At 40.8% G+C, this 19,139-nt stretch overlaps 1 protein-coding gene across 2 annotated transcripts in view; it reads left to right on the top strand.

Annotated features, from left to right (window-relative positions):
• Positions 1 to 3,249: 3,249 nt before the first annotated feature.
• gabrb2a (gamma-aminobutyric acid type A receptor subunit beta2a) overlaps positions 3,250 to 19,139 on the top strand; it is a 77,292-nt gene continuing 61,402 nt past the window's right edge. For both annotated transcript variants that reach the window (XM_036576934.1, XM_036576935.1), the window contains exons 1-3: positions 3,250 to 3,387; positions 3,493 to 3,584; positions 4,630 to 4,697. In XM_036576934.1, coding sequence (XP_036432827.1) covers positions 3,314 to 3,387; positions 3,493 to 3,584; positions 4,630 to 4,697 — 234 coding nt within the window. In that variant the 5' untranslated portion in view covers positions 3,250 to 3,313. The remainder of the gene's footprint in view (positions 3,388 to 3,492; positions 3,585 to 4,629; positions 4,698 to 19,139) is intronic.

Here is a 19,139-nt window from a genome sequence, read left to right as displayed (position 1 = left end):
AAATAGAACAAAAATAATAATAATAATAATTGTGGCACGTGCACATTGTAAAGTCTCAGGACTTAATCAACTCGTTTCGCCTCAGTTGACTCATTAGGACTGGCTAGCTGGGGCAAAAATTGTCATTATGAATCACAGGATAAATGAAAGGATCTGGCAGGAAGGTTTAGGTGACACACACATGAATGGTGGTGCACAGTTCAACTGTGCAGCGCTGCCTGCACAAACATGATTTGCATAAGAGTCATCAGAAAGAAACCTCATGCTCAAAAGTCAATGTCTGAAGTATGCAAAACAACATATAGATATGCCCGAGGCATTTTGAGAACAAGTACTGCGGACTGATGAAATAAAGATATAATTATCCGGCCACAATCATCAACAATGCTTGGAGAAAAAAAGAGCAGCATTTGATGAAAAGAACACCTTGCCAGTCCAGTATTATGCATTGGGGTTGTGCATCCAGTGGCACAGGATACATTGCACAGTGTAGATGGAAGGATGGATTCCACTAAGTATCACCAAATGACAGTCAAGAAACTTAAGTTGAAAAGTTCTACAACAGGACAATGATCCAAAACATACCTTAAAAGGTACCATGAAGTACTTATGAAACAAAAGCTAAAGGTTTTGGATTGGCCCTCACAGTCCCTTCATTTAAAATCTGTGAGTAGATCTTAAACATGCAAAATATCGTTGTTGTTGGAACAAAACCTTGTATCTCCATTTCTGTAGTTTTATTAGTTTTTGACATATTATGAAAAAACTTGTTACCCTTTATATTGTGTGTGAATTTCATGATGAATGGACCAAAAGAAACAGCCCAAAATTGCTCACAAAACTTCTGGTTCCATTGACTTACATTAAAAGTAAAGATGGTTCTTTCCTTTTCCTGTAAAGTTACCATTTTGGAGATACGAGGTTCTGTTCCGGCAGCAGCAATATGCATGCAAGACAGCCCAAGAACATCACAGTAAAGGTGCTGAAAATAGTGCTGACTCTGTAGGATGTCCAACCTTTTTACATGCCACAAATACCAACTTTAGCAAATAACTGTAGTCATGAGAGTGAGGAACTGACATGCGGGCCTAAGAACAGGACTTTGCAGGGTCTGCATAATTAAATGGTTGAGATGTAAACAAACTCATTCAGGGTGGTTTGGTGTGAAATGCTCTGTTCTAGAGAAAGTCAGAACTGCTCACAGTGGTGGTGATAGGAACCAGACGTCCAGATGTTTAATGCTTCTAAAAGCTCCCTCACAGAAATGTATTACATGAAATGGTAATGAATAACTTTCTGAAGTCAGAGACATCGTACTACACTCATTCTAGATAAGGTTTTGGTCTAAAATGCTTTTTGTTTTTTGTCATGGTGGAGTGGTATATGCAAGGTGTTGTAAGACAAAATAGTCCCCAAATTGTGTGTTTCTTGAGCTTTACCACTATTTTACCATCATCAAAATCAAATAATAATACTCACACGTGTAGGTTTACTGGATAGTAATAAAATGGCTATATTTGTGTTGTAGACATTGTGATCCTGGTTCCTATCAGCACCACTGTAAAGAAACCTGAGTCTATAAGTCTCACTACAATGAACCACTTCACACCAAACCACTCTGAATGACTTTGTTTACATCTCAATGACTGAACTGTGCAGCAAATCTGAAAAATTAATAGAATTCTCCTTTAAGGGGTGAAAATGATATGCACAAATATACCGTATAGCACAGTGCAAGATTATTTACAATGCCTGTACACTTCTTATGCACCCACATGCAATATATGACAGGTCACTTAAAGATGTGACCAAAGGTGGACACTGACAGTCAGAACAGATCCTAAAGTAGGTCCCATGTTTCTTACATGATTAGTTGTGGACGAACTGCTTCGGCTTTAGCTTGTTTGATTAGCTTTTGTCTGCCAGCTCTTACAAGTCTTGGTGACACTGACAGAGTGTAAATTTTTGATGTAGTTCATTGTAAATTAAACATGGCCCTGTCTCTGTCTCTGTCTCTGTCACTGTCACTGTAAACAAAGCCTTAGTTATGGGTGTCATTAATGACACAAGCATGACGAGTCATTAATAATAATGTAATGCAGGAGGTTATTATGGTCACCTTGTCTATCACTGTTAGAGTGTTATTGATTGTTAAAGATTAATAACTCATCACGCAATAACGAGAAAGCTGTAGAGATTCTTTTATGAAACAATTAACAACAGCTGTAATAATACCAACAACAACAACAACAACAATAATAATAATCATAATGAATAGAAATATTATTTTGTTGAAGAAAAAATGAATAATTTCTATCATATTAATAATAAGTATGAGTACAATTGTTAATAGTAATATTAAGTATTATAATATTAATACTATTAATAATTATCATTACTATTCTTATTATAGTCACTATTAATATAACAACAGTTATTGGTGATTTATTAGTATATATATATATATATATATATATATATATATATATATATATATAACATAATATATAAAATAATAGTATTGTTATTAATATGACAATAACAATAATAAGAAGAATTATTTTTGATAACAACAACAAAATTATTATTATCATTATTATTATTATTAATATTATATTTTGGTTGGTTTAATCAATCCTTACCACCACCACCAATAATAATAATAATAATAATAATAATAATAATAATAATAATAATGATTTCTATCATATTAATAAGGAGTACAATTGTTAATAGTAATATTAAGTGTTATAATATTAGTACTAATAATTATTATCATTACTATTCATAAACTATTAATATAACAATAGTCATTAGTAATATATTAGTATACATATAACAGTATATAATATTAGTATTGTTATTAACATGACTAACAATAATAACATTATTATTATTATTAATTATTATTATTATTATTATTATTATCTTTGTTGTTGTTGTTGTTATTGTTGTTGTTATTGATCAGTGAAAAGCCTGTGTTGTCTCGCGCTCTTTCTCCTGAAGTTATTCCCAGAGTTATTAAGGAGGCTCTTCATCCTCCTCATTAGAGGCTGCTCACGTTTTCCTTCCCGCTCTCGGTGTCTTTACGTTCTTCACCCACTTGTCCCTTTAATTTCTCCTCCGCAATGCAAACTGCTCATCCTCCACCTCCACCACCACCACCACCACCACCATCATCATCATCAGTCGCTGCTCTTTGATCTGGAGGCGCAGTGTGCGCATGCGCGCCTCATTGCCTCCACTGCGCTGGACTAAGTTGGACGTGCGCTGCCTTCGCCAGGTCCGAGCCCCCCTCAGCAGAACTGTTGCAATGGAGAGGATGAGGAAAACACAGTGCATCTTCCTGCTGTGTCCTCTGATCATGACCGCCGTGTGCGCGCAGAGGTAAATGGACTCGGTGTGGATGCGGACTCCAGAATGTCATGCGTGGGGAATTTAGAGCACTTGCACGCACCTCGTTCTCATGTTAACGCTGCGTTTTCCTTACAGCAACAGAGACCCCAGCAACATGCCAGTGGTCAAAGACACGGTGGACAGACTCATGAAGGGATACGACATCCGACTCAGGCCGGATTTTGGAGGTAATTGTTTTTTTTTTTTTTTTCCACCCCATCCATTTCAGACGTGCGGCACATCCCCAATGACTTATGCAAACCTTCCTTATTCATGACAGTCACGCATGAACCGTGCATGCATGCAGTGCCCCCCCACCACCACCCCCGACCCCCGTGTGCTTTTATTCCACATTAAACTTGACCATCGAGCCCTTTTTTGCGTTTTAAACTTCGTAAACTTCGCGATGTTCGCGATGCTTCAGCGGTCACGCAGATAATCAGCAGTTCAGCCCTGATGCGCTGCTCTGTTCTGCTCTGCTGAAGATGCTGCGTTTAACAGTTGCCAGTGGATTCACAGTTTGTGGATTCACGCGTTATGATCTTCCCCCCACCCGTATTCGGGCAGGCCACGCCCCCGTGCGCTGCCATTGGCTGGTATCGTGCTGCCTCCTGCGCTGCGAGTGGTCAGTAGTTCGCACCCACACGCAGTCTTTCCGTTCTAGACGCGTTCTAGATCGGCGGACTGCTCGTGGGAACAAACCGCGGGCGAATTGTAGCGCAGGAGGGGCGGGGCTTGTCGTTCTAGAACGCGCGTACTGCTTCACTGAGTGCGAACCGCCAGCCAATCGTAGCCCGGGTGGGCGGGGCGCGTCGGAAGAGGCGTTCTGGAACGCTTTTAGCTTTTGAAGCGCTTCGCGTTCTAGAGCGCGTGAGTACGAACTACCAGCCAATCGTAGCGCAGGAGGGGCGGGGCTTGCGCGCTCCAGAACGGCGGGCTTCTTGCGAGTGTGGAAACTACGAGCCAATCGCAGCCTCAGAAGGGGCGGGTCTTTGGCGGAATACGGGTGGGAAAAGTAAACGAAACGCCGTATTTATTCACCTCCAGCCGAATTGGGGTTTGTAGCAAAATCAACAGTTTTCATGCGCAGTGCCACGTGAATGTGGGGTGCTGGGGTTTAGCCCGAGTCTAATGAGCCAGGCTCATTTGAGCGAGCCTGGCTCCTCTCTATCCCTGACTGCGCTGCCTTACTGTGCTTGTTTTTTGGTTAATTGCTGGCTCTCTCTCGTTTAGGGGCTCCGGTGGCGGTGGGGATGAACATAGACATTGCCAGCATAGACATGGTGTCCGAAGTGAACATGGTATGTAACACTCAACAGTGTGTTTTTGTGCCTCCCTGCTCTCTGTTCCTGCCTGTAATGGCCAAGACACAGTGTTCTATCCACAGCGTTGTCCACAGTGATCGAAATAGCTGATCTAAAAATGGTATCTTGTCAAAGGGATGTGGCATGGATGTCCTAAGGTTGTCATAAAGATGTCCTAAGCAGCAGCAGTGATCTTCATCCTTTGTCCAAGATGAGGGATCAAAATAGCAGATCCAAAAAAAAAAAATGCTTTCATGTCCTAAGGATGGCATAAACATCAACGCTGGGTTTTGACTGCTCTCCATCCTCGTTGAATCAAAATAGCTGGTCCAAAATTGTTCTGTTGTTATAAGAATGTCAAAAAATGTCCTAAGGTTGTCATAAGGATGGCATAGGCTTTAGCCCTGTTCCACAGCACAGTGCTCCCTATTCAGTCCATGATGGTCAAAATAGCTTATCTAAAAATAGTCATAAATGTGTCAAAGCATGTCCTTGGGTTGTCATAAGGATGGCATAAGGCTTCAGTAGTGGGTCATACCCCTGCCCCTGCCCCCTTGGGTTTTTTTGTTGTTGTTGTTGTTGTTGCTGTTTCAAGACCCTTGCACACCACTTTCCAAGACGATGGATCAAAACTGCTGATCCGAACATGATATCTTGTCATAAGAATGTCAAAAGGATGTTCTAAGGTTGTCATAAGGATGGCATAAGCTTCACCAGTGACTATTTGGTTCCAAGACACAGTGTTTTTTATCTTCTGCCCATGATGGTCAAAGTAGTTGATCTAAAAATGGCCTCTTGTTAGAAAAACATCAAAAGGATGTTGTAAGGCTGTTGTAAGGATGGCATAGGTTTGAGCAGTGCTTTTTGGTTCTAAAGCTAAGTGTTCTCCAGTCTGTGTCCAAGATGATGGATCTAAATAGCTGATCTGAACATTATATCTTGTCGCAACAATGTCAAAAGGATGTCTTGTGGTTGTCGTTAGAATCATAAGCATCAACACTGGGTTTTTGTTCTAAACAAATAGTGTTCTATGCCATCTGTCCAAGATGATGGATCAAAACAGCTGATCCAAACATGATCTGTTGTCATATGAACATCAGAAGCATGTCCTAAGCTTGTCTTAAGCATGGCATAGGCTATTTTGTTGTTATTGTTTCTGTCTGAGATAATGGATGAAAATAGCTGATCCAAATGACAACTTGTCATAAAAATATCAAAAGGATGTTCTAAGGTTGTCATAAGGATGACATAGGCTTCAGTAGTGTTCACCGTCCTCTGTCCATGATGGTCAAAGTAGTGTATCTACAAATAGTCTTTTGTCACATGAAACGTCAAAAAGGTGTCCTGAGGTTGTTAAGAATGGCATAGGCTTCAGTGGGTTTTTTGTTGCTGTTCCAAGACACAATAATAGTTGATCTAAAAATGCCCTCTCTGTCATAAAGATGTCAAAAGAATGTCCTAAGGCTCTCATAAGGATGGTATAGGCTTGAGCGATGTTTTTTTGGCTCCAAAACTCAGTGTTCTTCAGCCTCTGTCCAAGACGATGGATCAAAATAGCTGATCCGAACATGATATCTTGTCATAAAAATGTCAGAAGAATGTTCTAAGGTTGTCATAAGGATGTTATAATCTTGAGCAGTGATTTTTGGGTTCCAAAACAGTGTTTTTTAATCTTCTGTCCATGATGGATAAAATACTTGATCTAAAAATGGCCTCTTGGTGGAAAGGAAGTTCTTAGGCTGTCATAAGCCAAGGCTGAGCAGGGTTTTTTAGCCTTTGTATAAGATGATGGATTAAAAATAGCTGACTTAAACATGACATTGAGAAGAATGTCAAAAAAATGTCCTGAGGTTGTCATAAGGATGGCACAGACTTCAGAAGTGGATTTTTGTTGTTGTTGACACTAAGACACTAAGATCTCCAGCCTCTATTCAAGATAATGGATCAAAATTGCTGCTCTGAATGTGATCTCCTGCCATAAGAATCTAAAAAGGATGTTCTAAGCATGTCATAAGGAGCATATAAGCAGGATCAGAGCTTTTCGGGTACAAAACATTGTTTTTTTACCATCCATGATGGTCAAAACAGTGAATCCAAAAATGGTCTCTCTGTCATAAAGATGTCAGAATGATGTTCTGAGGTTGTCATAAGGATATTATGGTTCTTCAAGGGTTCTTTAGTAAAAAAAAAATGGTTCTATATAGAACCATAAACACTCATCCAACATTTGCATGATTAAAGTGTTTTTTGCATCGTGAAATTGTTCTTCAGAATGTGCTGTAGATGGTTCTATATAGCACCAAAAAGGGTTGTTCTATCGCTACAAGCTTGATATGTTAACAATTTTAGAATCTTTTTTGGTGCTATATAGAACCATTTTAAAAAACGCTCTAGATAGAACCATCTCCAGCACATCCTCCATCAGTCTCAAGAACAATTTCACCATACAAAGAACCATTTAATCATGGGAAAGGTTTACCCCTGAAGAACCATCTTTTTAAAGAATGTAGGCTTGTTTTTTTAGCTTTTGTCCAAGATGATGGACCAAAACAGCTGATCCAAATGTGACGTCCTGTCATAAGAGTGTCATAAAGATGTCCTGAGCTTGTCGTAAGGAGGATATAAGCTGGAGCAGTGCTTTTTTGGGTACAAAACATTGTTTTTCACTCTCTGTCCATCATGGTGAAAACAGTGGATCCAGGAATGGACTCTTGTCATAAAGATGTCAGAAGGATGTTCATAGGCTGCCATAAGGATGGCATAGGCTTGACCAGTGTTTTTAGCCTCTGTCCAAGATGATTGACCAGAAGTGGTCTCCTATCTTAAGGGTGTTAAAGGGATGGTCTGAGGTTGTGATAAGGATGCTATATGCTTCAGCAGTGGAGCGCCCCAAAGAATGATGGCTGCTCCAGTGCTCTCCTGTCATAAGAACGTCATAGGGATGTTCTAAGGCTGTCGTAAGTGGGTTATTGCTCCAGAACGCAGGGTTCTCTGCCTTCTGCCCGCGATGGTCAGAACAGAACAGCTGATCCGGAGATGATCTCGTGTCATGAGGATGTCATAGGCTTTTGCATAAAGCTTTATGGTATTCTGTGCACGCCGAACCCGGAGGCGCGTGCTGGCGCTGTGCGCGGGGCTCGCGCTACATGATGATTTTGCAAAACTGCAGAAGTTCATTGGCATGCCTGAGCTCAGAGTCTCCCCTCTGCGTTTCACTGCCACGGCGCGCGCGCGCGCGTGTGTGTGGAGGCTCCATTTGAATTCCAAACACACACACAAACGCATACACACTCACACTGACGCACTCACACACGCGCACACGCGCGCGCTCGCCCTGGCCACTGCTCGTCCGTCAGCGTTAGCGAAGGGAAACAGCGGCAGGACGAGCCTGACCCGCACGTGAACGCAGAGGCAGATGAAGACCGGACCCTCAGTGACGTTTCCTTTTGGGGGGATGCAGTAGTTCAAGGTGATCCATCCCTCCTCAAGGAGACCGGCTTCACATGGCAACGCCGAGCGGCCACGTGGTCATTTCTGTAAACGATACGCGCTGTCTGCTCTCTGCTGGCACGTGCCGGTCCGCGTCTCTCTCAGTGTACAGTCCTGATGGACGCCCCTCTCTATCCCCCCTCACTGAAGACTCTAATTTAATTCAGCAGAAAAAAAAGCAACAGAGAAGAGGACGTGGAGAAAAGTTGCGTCGCCCCTCGGCGCCCCCTGTCGGCCGCAGGGCGCCACGACTCTGTAATCAGAGGGAAATATGTATGGCTGTGAAATGAAAGATTTATGTGTCCCACTGATTTCCAGCTTTATCATTGCAGCGGCTGATGGAGCAGTTTAATCTCCCAGAGAGCCAGAGGTTCACGTTTCATTTACTAATAAATGAGCTGAAAGTCGCTGCTTTATTCTTTAATAACGGCACTGATGGGTAAACACGGTGGGAAAGAGTCTAATTAAATCATTTTATTATTGCTTTGATAAGGCACGTGCGTTCCTTTCCTCCTTTCTTCCCTCCTGCCAGGTGTTTACATGGCAGGTGTGTGGCAGATGTATTGCTGATCGACAGTCGCTCAATCGTGCCTCGTGATGATATTTTTTATCTGTGATGTTTTTATATTTAATAGATAATGCGCTGCAGTCCTGTGCAAAAGTTCTGGCACCCCCGGTCAAATGATATGTTTTGTCGAACACACGTTTTAATGCATAAATACTGTTTATTTGCTGATGTTTACCTAGGCACTGTTAGAAATAAAGGTTCTGTGCAGGTACACTTCTCGTTCCTTAAGGTACAAACAGTGTAAATGTGCCCTCGATGGTACAACAGTGGTTTTAAGGTCCACTTATGTACCTTAAATATGTTTTTCCAGGTGAAAAGTGCATATTTGTACTTTTAAACTAATGTTTTAAAACAGAACAGTAAAATAAAAAGCCTGGAGACGAGACGGGGTGTGTGGAGTCAGTACGAATCAGAAAATATGATTTCAGTGGATTATGGTACAGTTATGATCCCTGATTAAAGGTACTGAGATGTGCCTGTAAAGGGGCCACCCCAGTGACAAGAGGGGGACTGCCCCAGTGACAGTTTAGGACCTTTTATTCTGAGATTGTGGGAGAAAGCATAATGCAAACACCAAATGTGGCCTGTGCAAAGGTTGTAGCACTTTGCTTTTACAATATATTAAACTCAGCAAAAAATGAAAACTGTGCACTAAAATGTGCAAGACATGCTATATTCAAGCTCTTTGTACAGTCTCAGAAAAAAGGTAGTAAACTGTCACTGGGGCAGGACCCCTCTTGTCACTGGGGTGGTACCCTCAAGGGTACATCTCAGTACCTTTAGTCAGGGAACATAATTGTACCAAAATCCATTGAAATTATATTTTCTAAGCTGTATTGACTCCACACATCCCGTCTATTTTATTTTTGTGTTTTAAAACATTCGGTTATGAAAAGGTTCACCTGGAAAAACTTATTTAGGGTTCACAACTGGACCTTAAAACCACCTTTGAGGGAAGATTTACATTGTTTGTGCCTTGATGAACGAGAAATGTGCCTTCACTGTGGTACCTTTATTTCTAACAGTGTAGAGGATGTGTTGACTTATTTTCCCTTAGAAAAGCAACAAAACATGTCATTTGACTGGGGCGCCAAAACCTTTACATACGACTGTGTATCCATGTTATAACACCCATAAAATAGACGTTGCCAAGCAATCTGTTAATCCTATTATGTGCACTTCACTCATGGCGTCCAGGACCTGACGGTTAACTGTACCACACGTGGTTCACTGCAAACTTTGTATTGTTTTGAAAGAGCTGTTTAAAATACAGACAGACTTAATAAGCTTTCCGTTAATACGATTGGTGTCTGGTTAAGGCTTATAACACAGCGTAAGGATCCCTTTGGTGTAAACTTAAGACAAACAGTCCAATCAAAACAAGCTGTGTCAGGTTTCTATAGAGTAGTATAGAGCAGTCGCGCTCTGACAGGACGGGCTCATTAACTTTACTAATGCAAACTAGGGGTGGGCAACATGACAATATTTATTGTTATTGTGATAAATTGCCTCACATTATGTCACAATATGCTTCTGGGAGCATGTCGTGGCTATCATCGGTACTTAAAGAACACTGATCAGCTGCATTCATTACACAGACAGCGTAATTAGTCCTGTTTAACTGGATTTGGTGCAGCTCAGCGTGTGAAATGTTAAATAGTTTTTCTGGCTCTTTTTGAGCACTACTGACTCTTTATTATCACTAAATATTGTTTTGCATATCATTTTCCTCAAAACGCCTCAAAGCATTGTGCTGTCTTAAATACATATTTTGCTGTATGGAGGCCCCCGTTGTTGTTTACATGTCTTCTGTTAGTATGATACAGTGTAAGTAATGGTTTGTCAGTTCAACCTCAAAAGTACTTCATGTGATTATGAGAAATTTTTATGTGTTTTCATCCAAACCAAAGAAATATTTAAATGTATAGGTTTGGTAAATAAAAGAAATGTTTCAAATCAGTTTATTCATCAAAAACAAATCAACAAATAGACTTCGGTTCAACTTTTTATAGTGTACTGAGATAAATTTGGAATGTGTTGTGATCTTATATTTTATGTTTCTGGTTTGCTGTGGCTTTAATTTTGGATCCTGAGACGCTGTGGTTTTGAGATTTGTCCTCTAATGCAGAGCTTACGTGGACGGACTCGGTGAACCCCCCTGTAGCTCTTTCAGCTTCATGGAAAATATCTGAGGCCTCACAATACCTAATAACTTTAGAGCCCCGGGTGAAGTTTGAGACAGTAGAGGCGTTCTTTTGACCTTTATTCCTCTGTGTCTGACCACAATACAGCTTAAAGATCATTTATTCGGGAATCGAGTGTGTTTCTTTGCCTTTAACAACAACAACAATAATAAGATGTTTTTTTAAAGATAATTATTGTTGTACAAAAAGTCACTGATTCAGCCAGAAATAGTGTTATTATTATTATTATTATTATTATTATTATTATTGTTGTTATTATTATTATTATGACACTTTATTTTAAATGGTCTTTTTAGATGAAACAAACACTCAACAGACTCTCAGTAACATGTCAAAAACATATGAGGGTTAGGATTAGGTTTTGGGTTGAGGTTAAGGTTAGGGTTAGGATTAGGGCCAGGGTGAGCGTTAGGATTACATAGTAACATTAACAATACATCTACTTAATATAAGTAATGTATCAACAGAACATCTGCAAGATGCTGCACTACTGCTACTTCACTGATATGTTGTTGATGTGTTACTGATAATCTGTAAAGAGTTTATTAATCATCTACAACCATTTTAAATAAAGTGTTATCATTATTATTATCATTATTATTATTATTGTTATTATTATTATTATTAGTAGTAGTAGTAGTAGTATTTGTAGTAGTAGTTGTAGTTATAGTACACAGGTGAAGACAATATTTGCACCAGCCATTTGCGCCACCCAGTTGCATGGCCAAAAAGTTAAGAATTTGTGGCCAGAATTATAGAAACATGTTTATCATGCATACATTATATTAACAAGGTTGCCTTGAGAAGGAAATATTTTTAAAAACTTTATATTATTAAGAACACAGACATGCACTCGTGCCTGTTCAGCAGTCTCAGGTTTTTCCACTAGGGGGAGTAGTTGCATGCAAGTTGCTTTTATTTGTGTCATTTATAGAGAAGAAGCACCCAAACCAGCAGGAGCTCACAAACGCCTGTGCAGTCACAGCTTCCACAACAAGCGCTGAAATAGTTTATTATAAAATCTTGAGTTACGTAGTATTATTTAATATCTGATTTCATTAATTAATGCTTAATGCCTAAAACATGCTAAAAACAGAATAGAAATTAAACCTGAGCAGCAGCAGACTGTGTGTTCAGCAAGAAGATGTCATTGTGGAGAGCATCACACACAATGTCAGTTATTTACAATATATTAAACTCAGCAAAAAATGAAAACTGTGCACTAAAATGTGCAAGACATGCCATATTCAAGCTCTTTGTACAGTCCCAAAAAAAGGTAGTAAACTGTCACTGGGGCAGGACCCCTCTTGTCACTGGGGTGGTACCCTTAAGGGTACATCTCAGTACCTTTAGTCAGGGAACATAATTGTACCGAAATCCATTGAAATTATATTTTCTAAGCTGTATCGACTCCACACACCCCGTCTCGTCTCCAGACTTTTATTTTATTTTTGTGTTTTAAAACATTAGATTATGAAAAGGTTCACCTGGGAAAACTTATTTAAGGTTCACAACTGGACCTTAAAACCACTGTTGTACCTTTGAGGGAACATTTACATTGTTTATGCCTTGATGAACGAGAAATGTGCCTTCACTGTGGTACCTTTATTTCTAACAGTGTAGAGGATGTGTTGACTTATTTTCCCTTAGAAAAGCAACAAAACATGTCATTGTATTTGTGCTAAAAGTATTGTGAAAATGGTGAAAAATAGTTGTTTTGTTGTTAATGGTGAATATGTGTGCAAGTGTGAAAATTCAGCTGTTTTGGTGGTTTGTTAAAAGAGAAAAAATGCCACTTGAGCCACAGGCGTGTAGTAGTAGTATGTGCTGGTTGGGATGCGCTACCTGAAAAAACGAGCATGAATGCGGTTAGAGTGATAATCTCATCTAATCAGTCTGGTGACTGAGTGAATCGAATGTGTGTGTATGTGTGTGTGTGTGTGTGTGTATGTGTGTGTGTTCACCAGTAAAGTTGAGGCCTTTAATAAATGCTGGAGGTGAGTGAGCGTCATTAAGCTGGGCCTACACCACACGACTTTGAGACAAATTTAGAAAATGGAGAGCATCACACACAATGTCAGTTATTTACAGATTTTTTTTTTGTTATGAGGGAGGGCAGACTGGACAATCAGGCAAAAAAATATTTATAACAGCACTGAAATCTGTGGCATCAGTCGCTTCCAGCCAAGCTCCTGACCTGGTCAGTCATCTCAGACTGGGCAGTTCAGGGTTAAAGCATGTGCCGGACGTCTCATTATTACCTGTGTGTCTGGTGGAAACACTGAGTTACTCAGAATAAAGAGGTTTAATAGAGTTAAAGTCTCTCTGGATGTAAAGCTTTTTTCTAGACTCCTTCGTTCTAAACAGTGTATCTCTCCAGCCTGGAGCCGAGAAGAGGAACTGACAGGGCTTAACGTCACGACAGACGACGAGGTCAAACGTTCAGATTTACCTCTCACTCTCTCTCTCTCTCTCTCTCTCTCTCTCTCTCTCTCTCTCTCTTCCCCCTGCTCTCTCTCTCTCTCTCTCTCTCTCTCTCTCCCGCTCTCTCTCTGCCTCTTTCTCTCTCTTTCTGTCTCTGCCCCTCTCTCTCTGACTCTCTCTCTCTCTCCCTCTCTTTTTCTCTCTCACTCCTTTTTTCTCTTTGTCTCTTTTCTTTATCATTCTCTTTCTCTGTCTCTTTCTCCCCTTTTTCTCTGTTTTTCTCTCTCCTTCTTGTTCCTTCTTTCTCTCTTTCACTGTCTTTTCTTCATCACTGTCTTTCTCTTTCTATCTCTCTCTTTCTGTATCTTTCTCTCCTCTCTTTCTCCTTCTCTCTCTCTTTGTCTCTTGCTCCTTTTTTCTCTTTCTGTCTCTTGATCACTCTCTTTCTCTGTCTCTCTCTTTCTCCCCCTCACTATTTCTGTTTTTCTTTCTCTTTCTTGTTCCTTCTTTTTCTTTTTCATTGTCTTTTCTTTATCACTCTCTTTCTCCTTTTCTATCTGTCTATCCCTCTCTCTTTTGTGTCTTACTCTCTCTCTCTCTCTCTCTCTCTCTCTCTCTCTCTCTGCCCTGCATATCTCTCTCTCTCTCTCTCTTGCTCCCTCTTTCTCTCTCTCTTGCTGTTTTTCCTCCCTTTCACCGTGTACCCCCCTCTCTATCTCAGTGGATCATGTGAGGAACTCATTAGTCCAGTATGGTTCTTTAGCTCTAGACAGCTGGATGGTCTCCCAATTAAGAGCAGAACAAACGCCGCAGGTGGAGCGAGAGCTGCAGGCCCTGCTGCCTCTGATACTCTCCCTCTGGATACGGGGTTTATAGCACAGCTCTCTCTCTCTCTCTCTCTCTCTCTCTCTCTCTCTCTCTCTCTGTCTCTCTCTCTCTCTCTCCCTCTCTGTCTCTCTCTCTCTCTCTCACTTTCCCTCACTTTTCTGTCTGCTTTTCTTTTCTTTTTGTCTCTGTCTCTCTCTTTTTCTCTCTTTCCCTCTCTCTCTCTCGCTGATGTGAACACGAGTCAGCGTGCTTTTCGTTTTTGGCGAAGGTAGCCCTGCGTGACCAAAGGTCAGCTGTGGCGTCGGGCGATGTGAATCCTTGGGCCATCCTGTGTTCCCTCTGCTGTCGAGTCTTGACATTAAAATGGAGGTTATTTTTGGAGGAAGCAAAGGCAGGGCTGCTTTCTCTCTCTCTCTCTCCCTCTCTCTCTCTCTCTCTCTCTCTCTCTCTCTGTCTCTCTCTGTCTCTCTCTCTCTCTCTCTCTCTCTCTCTGCTGACTCACAGGAGATTGGAAACGCAAATGGGACGTTATGATAATATCCTAATCGATCTCCTCACCATGGATCTGGTGCTGGGCTGAAGTCCAAGCTTCTGACAGCAGACGAACCCACCCTAAACAGTTCCTTCAGGTTTACAGCAGATCAAGCAGAAGGAACACTGTCATGCTGTTCCTCAATCAGACTGTTCTCGAATAAGAACTGACAAACAAATGAACCAGAGTGAATTAAAGCGGAAAAATTTAGAACAGTATGAACTGGGGAGAACAGTATAGAACAGTGCGAATGGAATAAAACATTCTAGAACAGTGTGAATTGGGGGAGAACAGTATAGAATTGTGTGAATGCAGTAGAACATTCAAGAACAGTGTGAATGAGAGGAGGACATTTTAGAATAGCATGAATGGGGTTGACCAGTGGTTTTCAAACTATTTCTCAGTTTCCAAGGGCTTTCAAGATGGTCTATGTTTTTGCCGTTGCATTCTAGAACAGTGTGAATTGTTCTAGAAAAGTGTGAATATGGGAGGAAGTCGTAGAACAGTGTGAATGTGTGTAAAGCATTCTAGAACAATGTGAATCAAGGAAAGCATTCTAGAACGATGTAAAGGCAGGAGAACATTCTTGAACAGTGCGAATGACAGCAAACATTCTAGAATAGCATAATTGGGGTAGAGCATTCTAGAAAAGTGTGAACAAAAGAAGTACCTTCTACAATAGTGTGAAGGAGGGACAACATTCTAGAACAGTGTGAATTGGGGGAGAACAGTATAGAACAGTGTGAATGCAGTAGAACATTCTAGAACAATGTGAATGAGAGGAGGACATTCTAGAGGAGCATGAATGGGGTTGAACAGTGGGCCTTCAACATGGTCTATGGTTTTGCTGTTTCAAGTATGGGGTGCTCTGAGGACCATTTTGGACCCCCTTGAGTTAAACATTCCAGAACAGTTTGAATGGGTGGAGAGCATTCTAGAACAATGCGAATGAAAAAGAACATTCCTGAACAGTGTAAATGACGGGAAACATTCTAGAACAGTGTAATTGGGGTTGAACGTTTTGGGGAAATGGGGAGAATGGAGAGCATGATTGAACAGTGTGAATAAGGGAGCACATTCTAGAACAGTGTGGATTGATTGAGAACATTCTAGAACAATAAGAATGGAGATAGCATTATAGAACAGAGTGAATAAGGGACATTGTTCTAGAACAGTGTGAATAAGAGAGGATGTCCTAGAACAATATGAATGGATGGAGAGCATTCTAGAGCAATATGAATGAGGGAGAACATTCTAGAACGAAAGGAGTACCTTCTACAACAGTGTGAAGTAGGTACAACATTCTAGAACAGTGAGAATAGGGAGAGCCTTATAGAACAGAGTGAATAAGGGAGAATGTTCTAGAACAGCGTTAATGGGTGGAGAGCATTCTAGAACAATGTGAATGAAGGACTGCATTCTAAAACAATGTAAATGGAGGAGAACATTCTCAAACAGTGTGAATGAGAGCAAACATGCTAGAATAATGTAAATGGGTTAGAACTTTCTAGAACAGTGTGAACGAAAGGAGTACCTTCTGCAACAGTGTGAATGGGTAGAGAGCATTCTAGAACAATGTGCACGAAGGAGGGCATTCTAGAACAATGTAAATGGAGGAGAACATTCTGAAACAGTGTTAATGGCAACAAACATTCTAGAATAGTGTAATTGGGGTAGAACATTCTAGAACAGTGTGAACGAAAGGAGTACCTTCTGCAACAGTGTGAAGGAGGGACAACATTCTAGAACAGTGAGAATAGGGAAAGCATTATAGAACAGCGTGAATAAGAGAGAATGTCCTAGAACAATGAGAATGGTGAGAATGGGGAGAACATATTAGAACACTGATCTGGGGGTAAACTGAGAGTCACACTAGGTATAGTTCACAAACCCATTGTTGGAGGGGTGGTCAGTGTTTGTTGGAGAACTTGTGCTCTGGGGATTCTCAGAGCTCTGAGATGTTCTCCTGGCTTCAGTCTGCTGTCATGATGTGCTGAACAGGAACCTCTGAAAGCGTAATTAGTCCCTTTTAAAGAAAGGAAGGTCCAAATAGACTTGTCCTAGCTCATGGAGTAAATAATTACCGGGGCGGAAACGTTGCCTTTATAATGATCATTATCTTGACGAGCATTAATTCCTTATGTGAATGAGAGGTGTGGCTGTCCAACCAGAGGCCAGCAGGGCCCAGAGCGGAGGACCAGGCGCTTGGGGGGGAACTTGTGTATATTCTGGACAAAATAGCCGTTAATTGGTGATCAGTATAAGCTTGTTTTGTGTTTTTATCAGGCGTTGGGTTTGTTCAATTCCAGATGAAAAAAAGTCTTGTGTTATTTTTACTTATTGTTGCTATGACAACACCATTCCTCTCAGAAAACGTGAGGTTTAAGATGGCTCGTCTCTCTCAGATGCATTTCTGAGCGTATAGATATTGATTCTCTTGTTTTTGACGTCTTGTTTTTTCTCTTGACTTTGCCCTCTGCATGACCTTTGCGCTCGTATCATTTAGTGTACGTTCATTTAATGTGTGTATGAAATCTGCACGTTTATATGAGCTTTATGTTACACTGTATGCAATAAGTGAGGAATATTCATTACATTGCATAAGAGCTCAGAGCAACTTTGCTGCTCTATTGTAAGCCAGTTTACATGATGTGTAGCATGTGCAAATAGTGCAGTTGGAGCTTCAGAGCCATTCAGGACACAGGCTGTTGGTTTTGCAGAGCTACATAGATGAATTTGAAGGTCCAACACACCCTAAAAGAGTTTTCCTGCCAGGTTTATTGCAGAAAATATGACAGTGATACTGTTATAGTATCCCACAATCATACACAGTGTCAATGTCACCACTTATAACTCTTTAAAATGCAGACTCATCATTCAGTTATCAATCTTAAGTCTTGTTATTCAGTAACTACAGGTGGGGAACCCCTTTAGGGCCTTGCATGCCTTCAGAAACAGCCGTACGATTTCTGGGAACTGAAAATACATGTCTAATTTTTTGTTCATTTTTATTTAATTGAATCTTCATGCTTGTTGTATTTAAACTCTGCAAGTGCTGTTGTAGCACCCATCATGTCATTAGAAACAGAGTTAAGCTCTCAAAACATAAAAAAAAATTCCCTCTGTTTTATCTAGGTAGTTACAGCCAGTCTAGCTCTCCCATGGGTTAGGACTTCAGGATCTGGACAGAAGGCTTTACACATTAGATTACCTACCAACATAATTGGGAAGTGACAGTGGAATTTTAGCAATCAAGTAAAGTTTTGATTCCCAGTGGGTGGGACCAATTCCATGACAAAAGGCTTACTCCAGGCCTTCTGGATGTTCTAGATATGTCACTGACTGTGAATACCAACAGCAGCCTAAACAGGTTTGAGTCAGTTGTTAGACAGCACTCAGTGCAGACATACACTGTATGAGTTGACACCCCTCCTAATTATTGAGTCGAGGTGTTTTGGCCACACCCATTACTAACAGGTGTATAAAATCAAGCGCATAGCCATGCAGTCTCTCTAGATAAACACTGGTATTGGAATAGGTCATACTAAAGATCTCAGTGATTTTAGACCTGGCACTTTCATAAGATGCCATGTTTGCCACAAGCCAGTTTGTGGAATGTTTGCCCTGCTAGAATTTTGGATTTGGTGGTTACCAGAAAAATGCTACCTACTGCAACGCATAGTGCCACTGTAAAGTTTGGAGGTGGAGGGATAATGGGCTGGGGCTGTTTTTCAGGATACAGTATTTGTGGCAGCAGTTTAGGGAAGGCCCTTTCCTGTTCCAACATGACTGAGCCCCAGTGCACCAAGTGAGCTCCATAAAGACATGGTTTGGCGTGGAGGAACTCCAGTGGCCTACACAGAGCCCTGACCTCAGCCCCACTGAACACCTTTGGGATGAATTGGAACTGTGAGCCAGGCCCTTTTGTCCAACATCAGTGTCTGACCTCATAAATGCTCTTTTGACTGAATGAGCTCAAATTCCCACTCCAAAATCTTGTGGAAGGGCTTTCGAGAAGAGTTGAGGCTGTAATAGCTGCAATTGGGGCCAACTGCTTATTAATGCCCATGGTTGGATGGGTGGGATGGTCAAGTGTGCACATACTTTTGCCTTTAGTGTATACCATATAGTATAGTGTATAGTTTAGGGTACTATTAAAAATAGTACCCGCAAGCATTAGCATTATAGTAGAGATGGGTTTTTTTTGTTGTTTTTTGACTGAATTTATGGCATTTATGGCCTGAACTGAAGGCTTAGCTCTAGTGTTATCTACTATAAAACTAATATGGAAGAAATGAAATGTGGACTGAACAACAGGACCTTTGACTTTATGAGGTTTATGAGGTTTTGTTCAGACTACATTTTCGTTGCTGTTGTTTTTTACATTTTAACAT

This window comes from Colossoma macropomum, unplaced genomic scaffold, assembly GCF_904425465.1.
Source record: "Colossoma macropomum unplaced genomic scaffold, Colossoma_macropomum, whole genome shotgun sequence".
Taxonomy (NCBI): Eukaryota; Metazoa; Chordata; class Actinopteri; order Characiformes; family Serrasalmidae; genus Colossoma; species Colossoma macropomum.
This window is presented reverse-complemented; position numbering and strand designations above follow the sequence as displayed.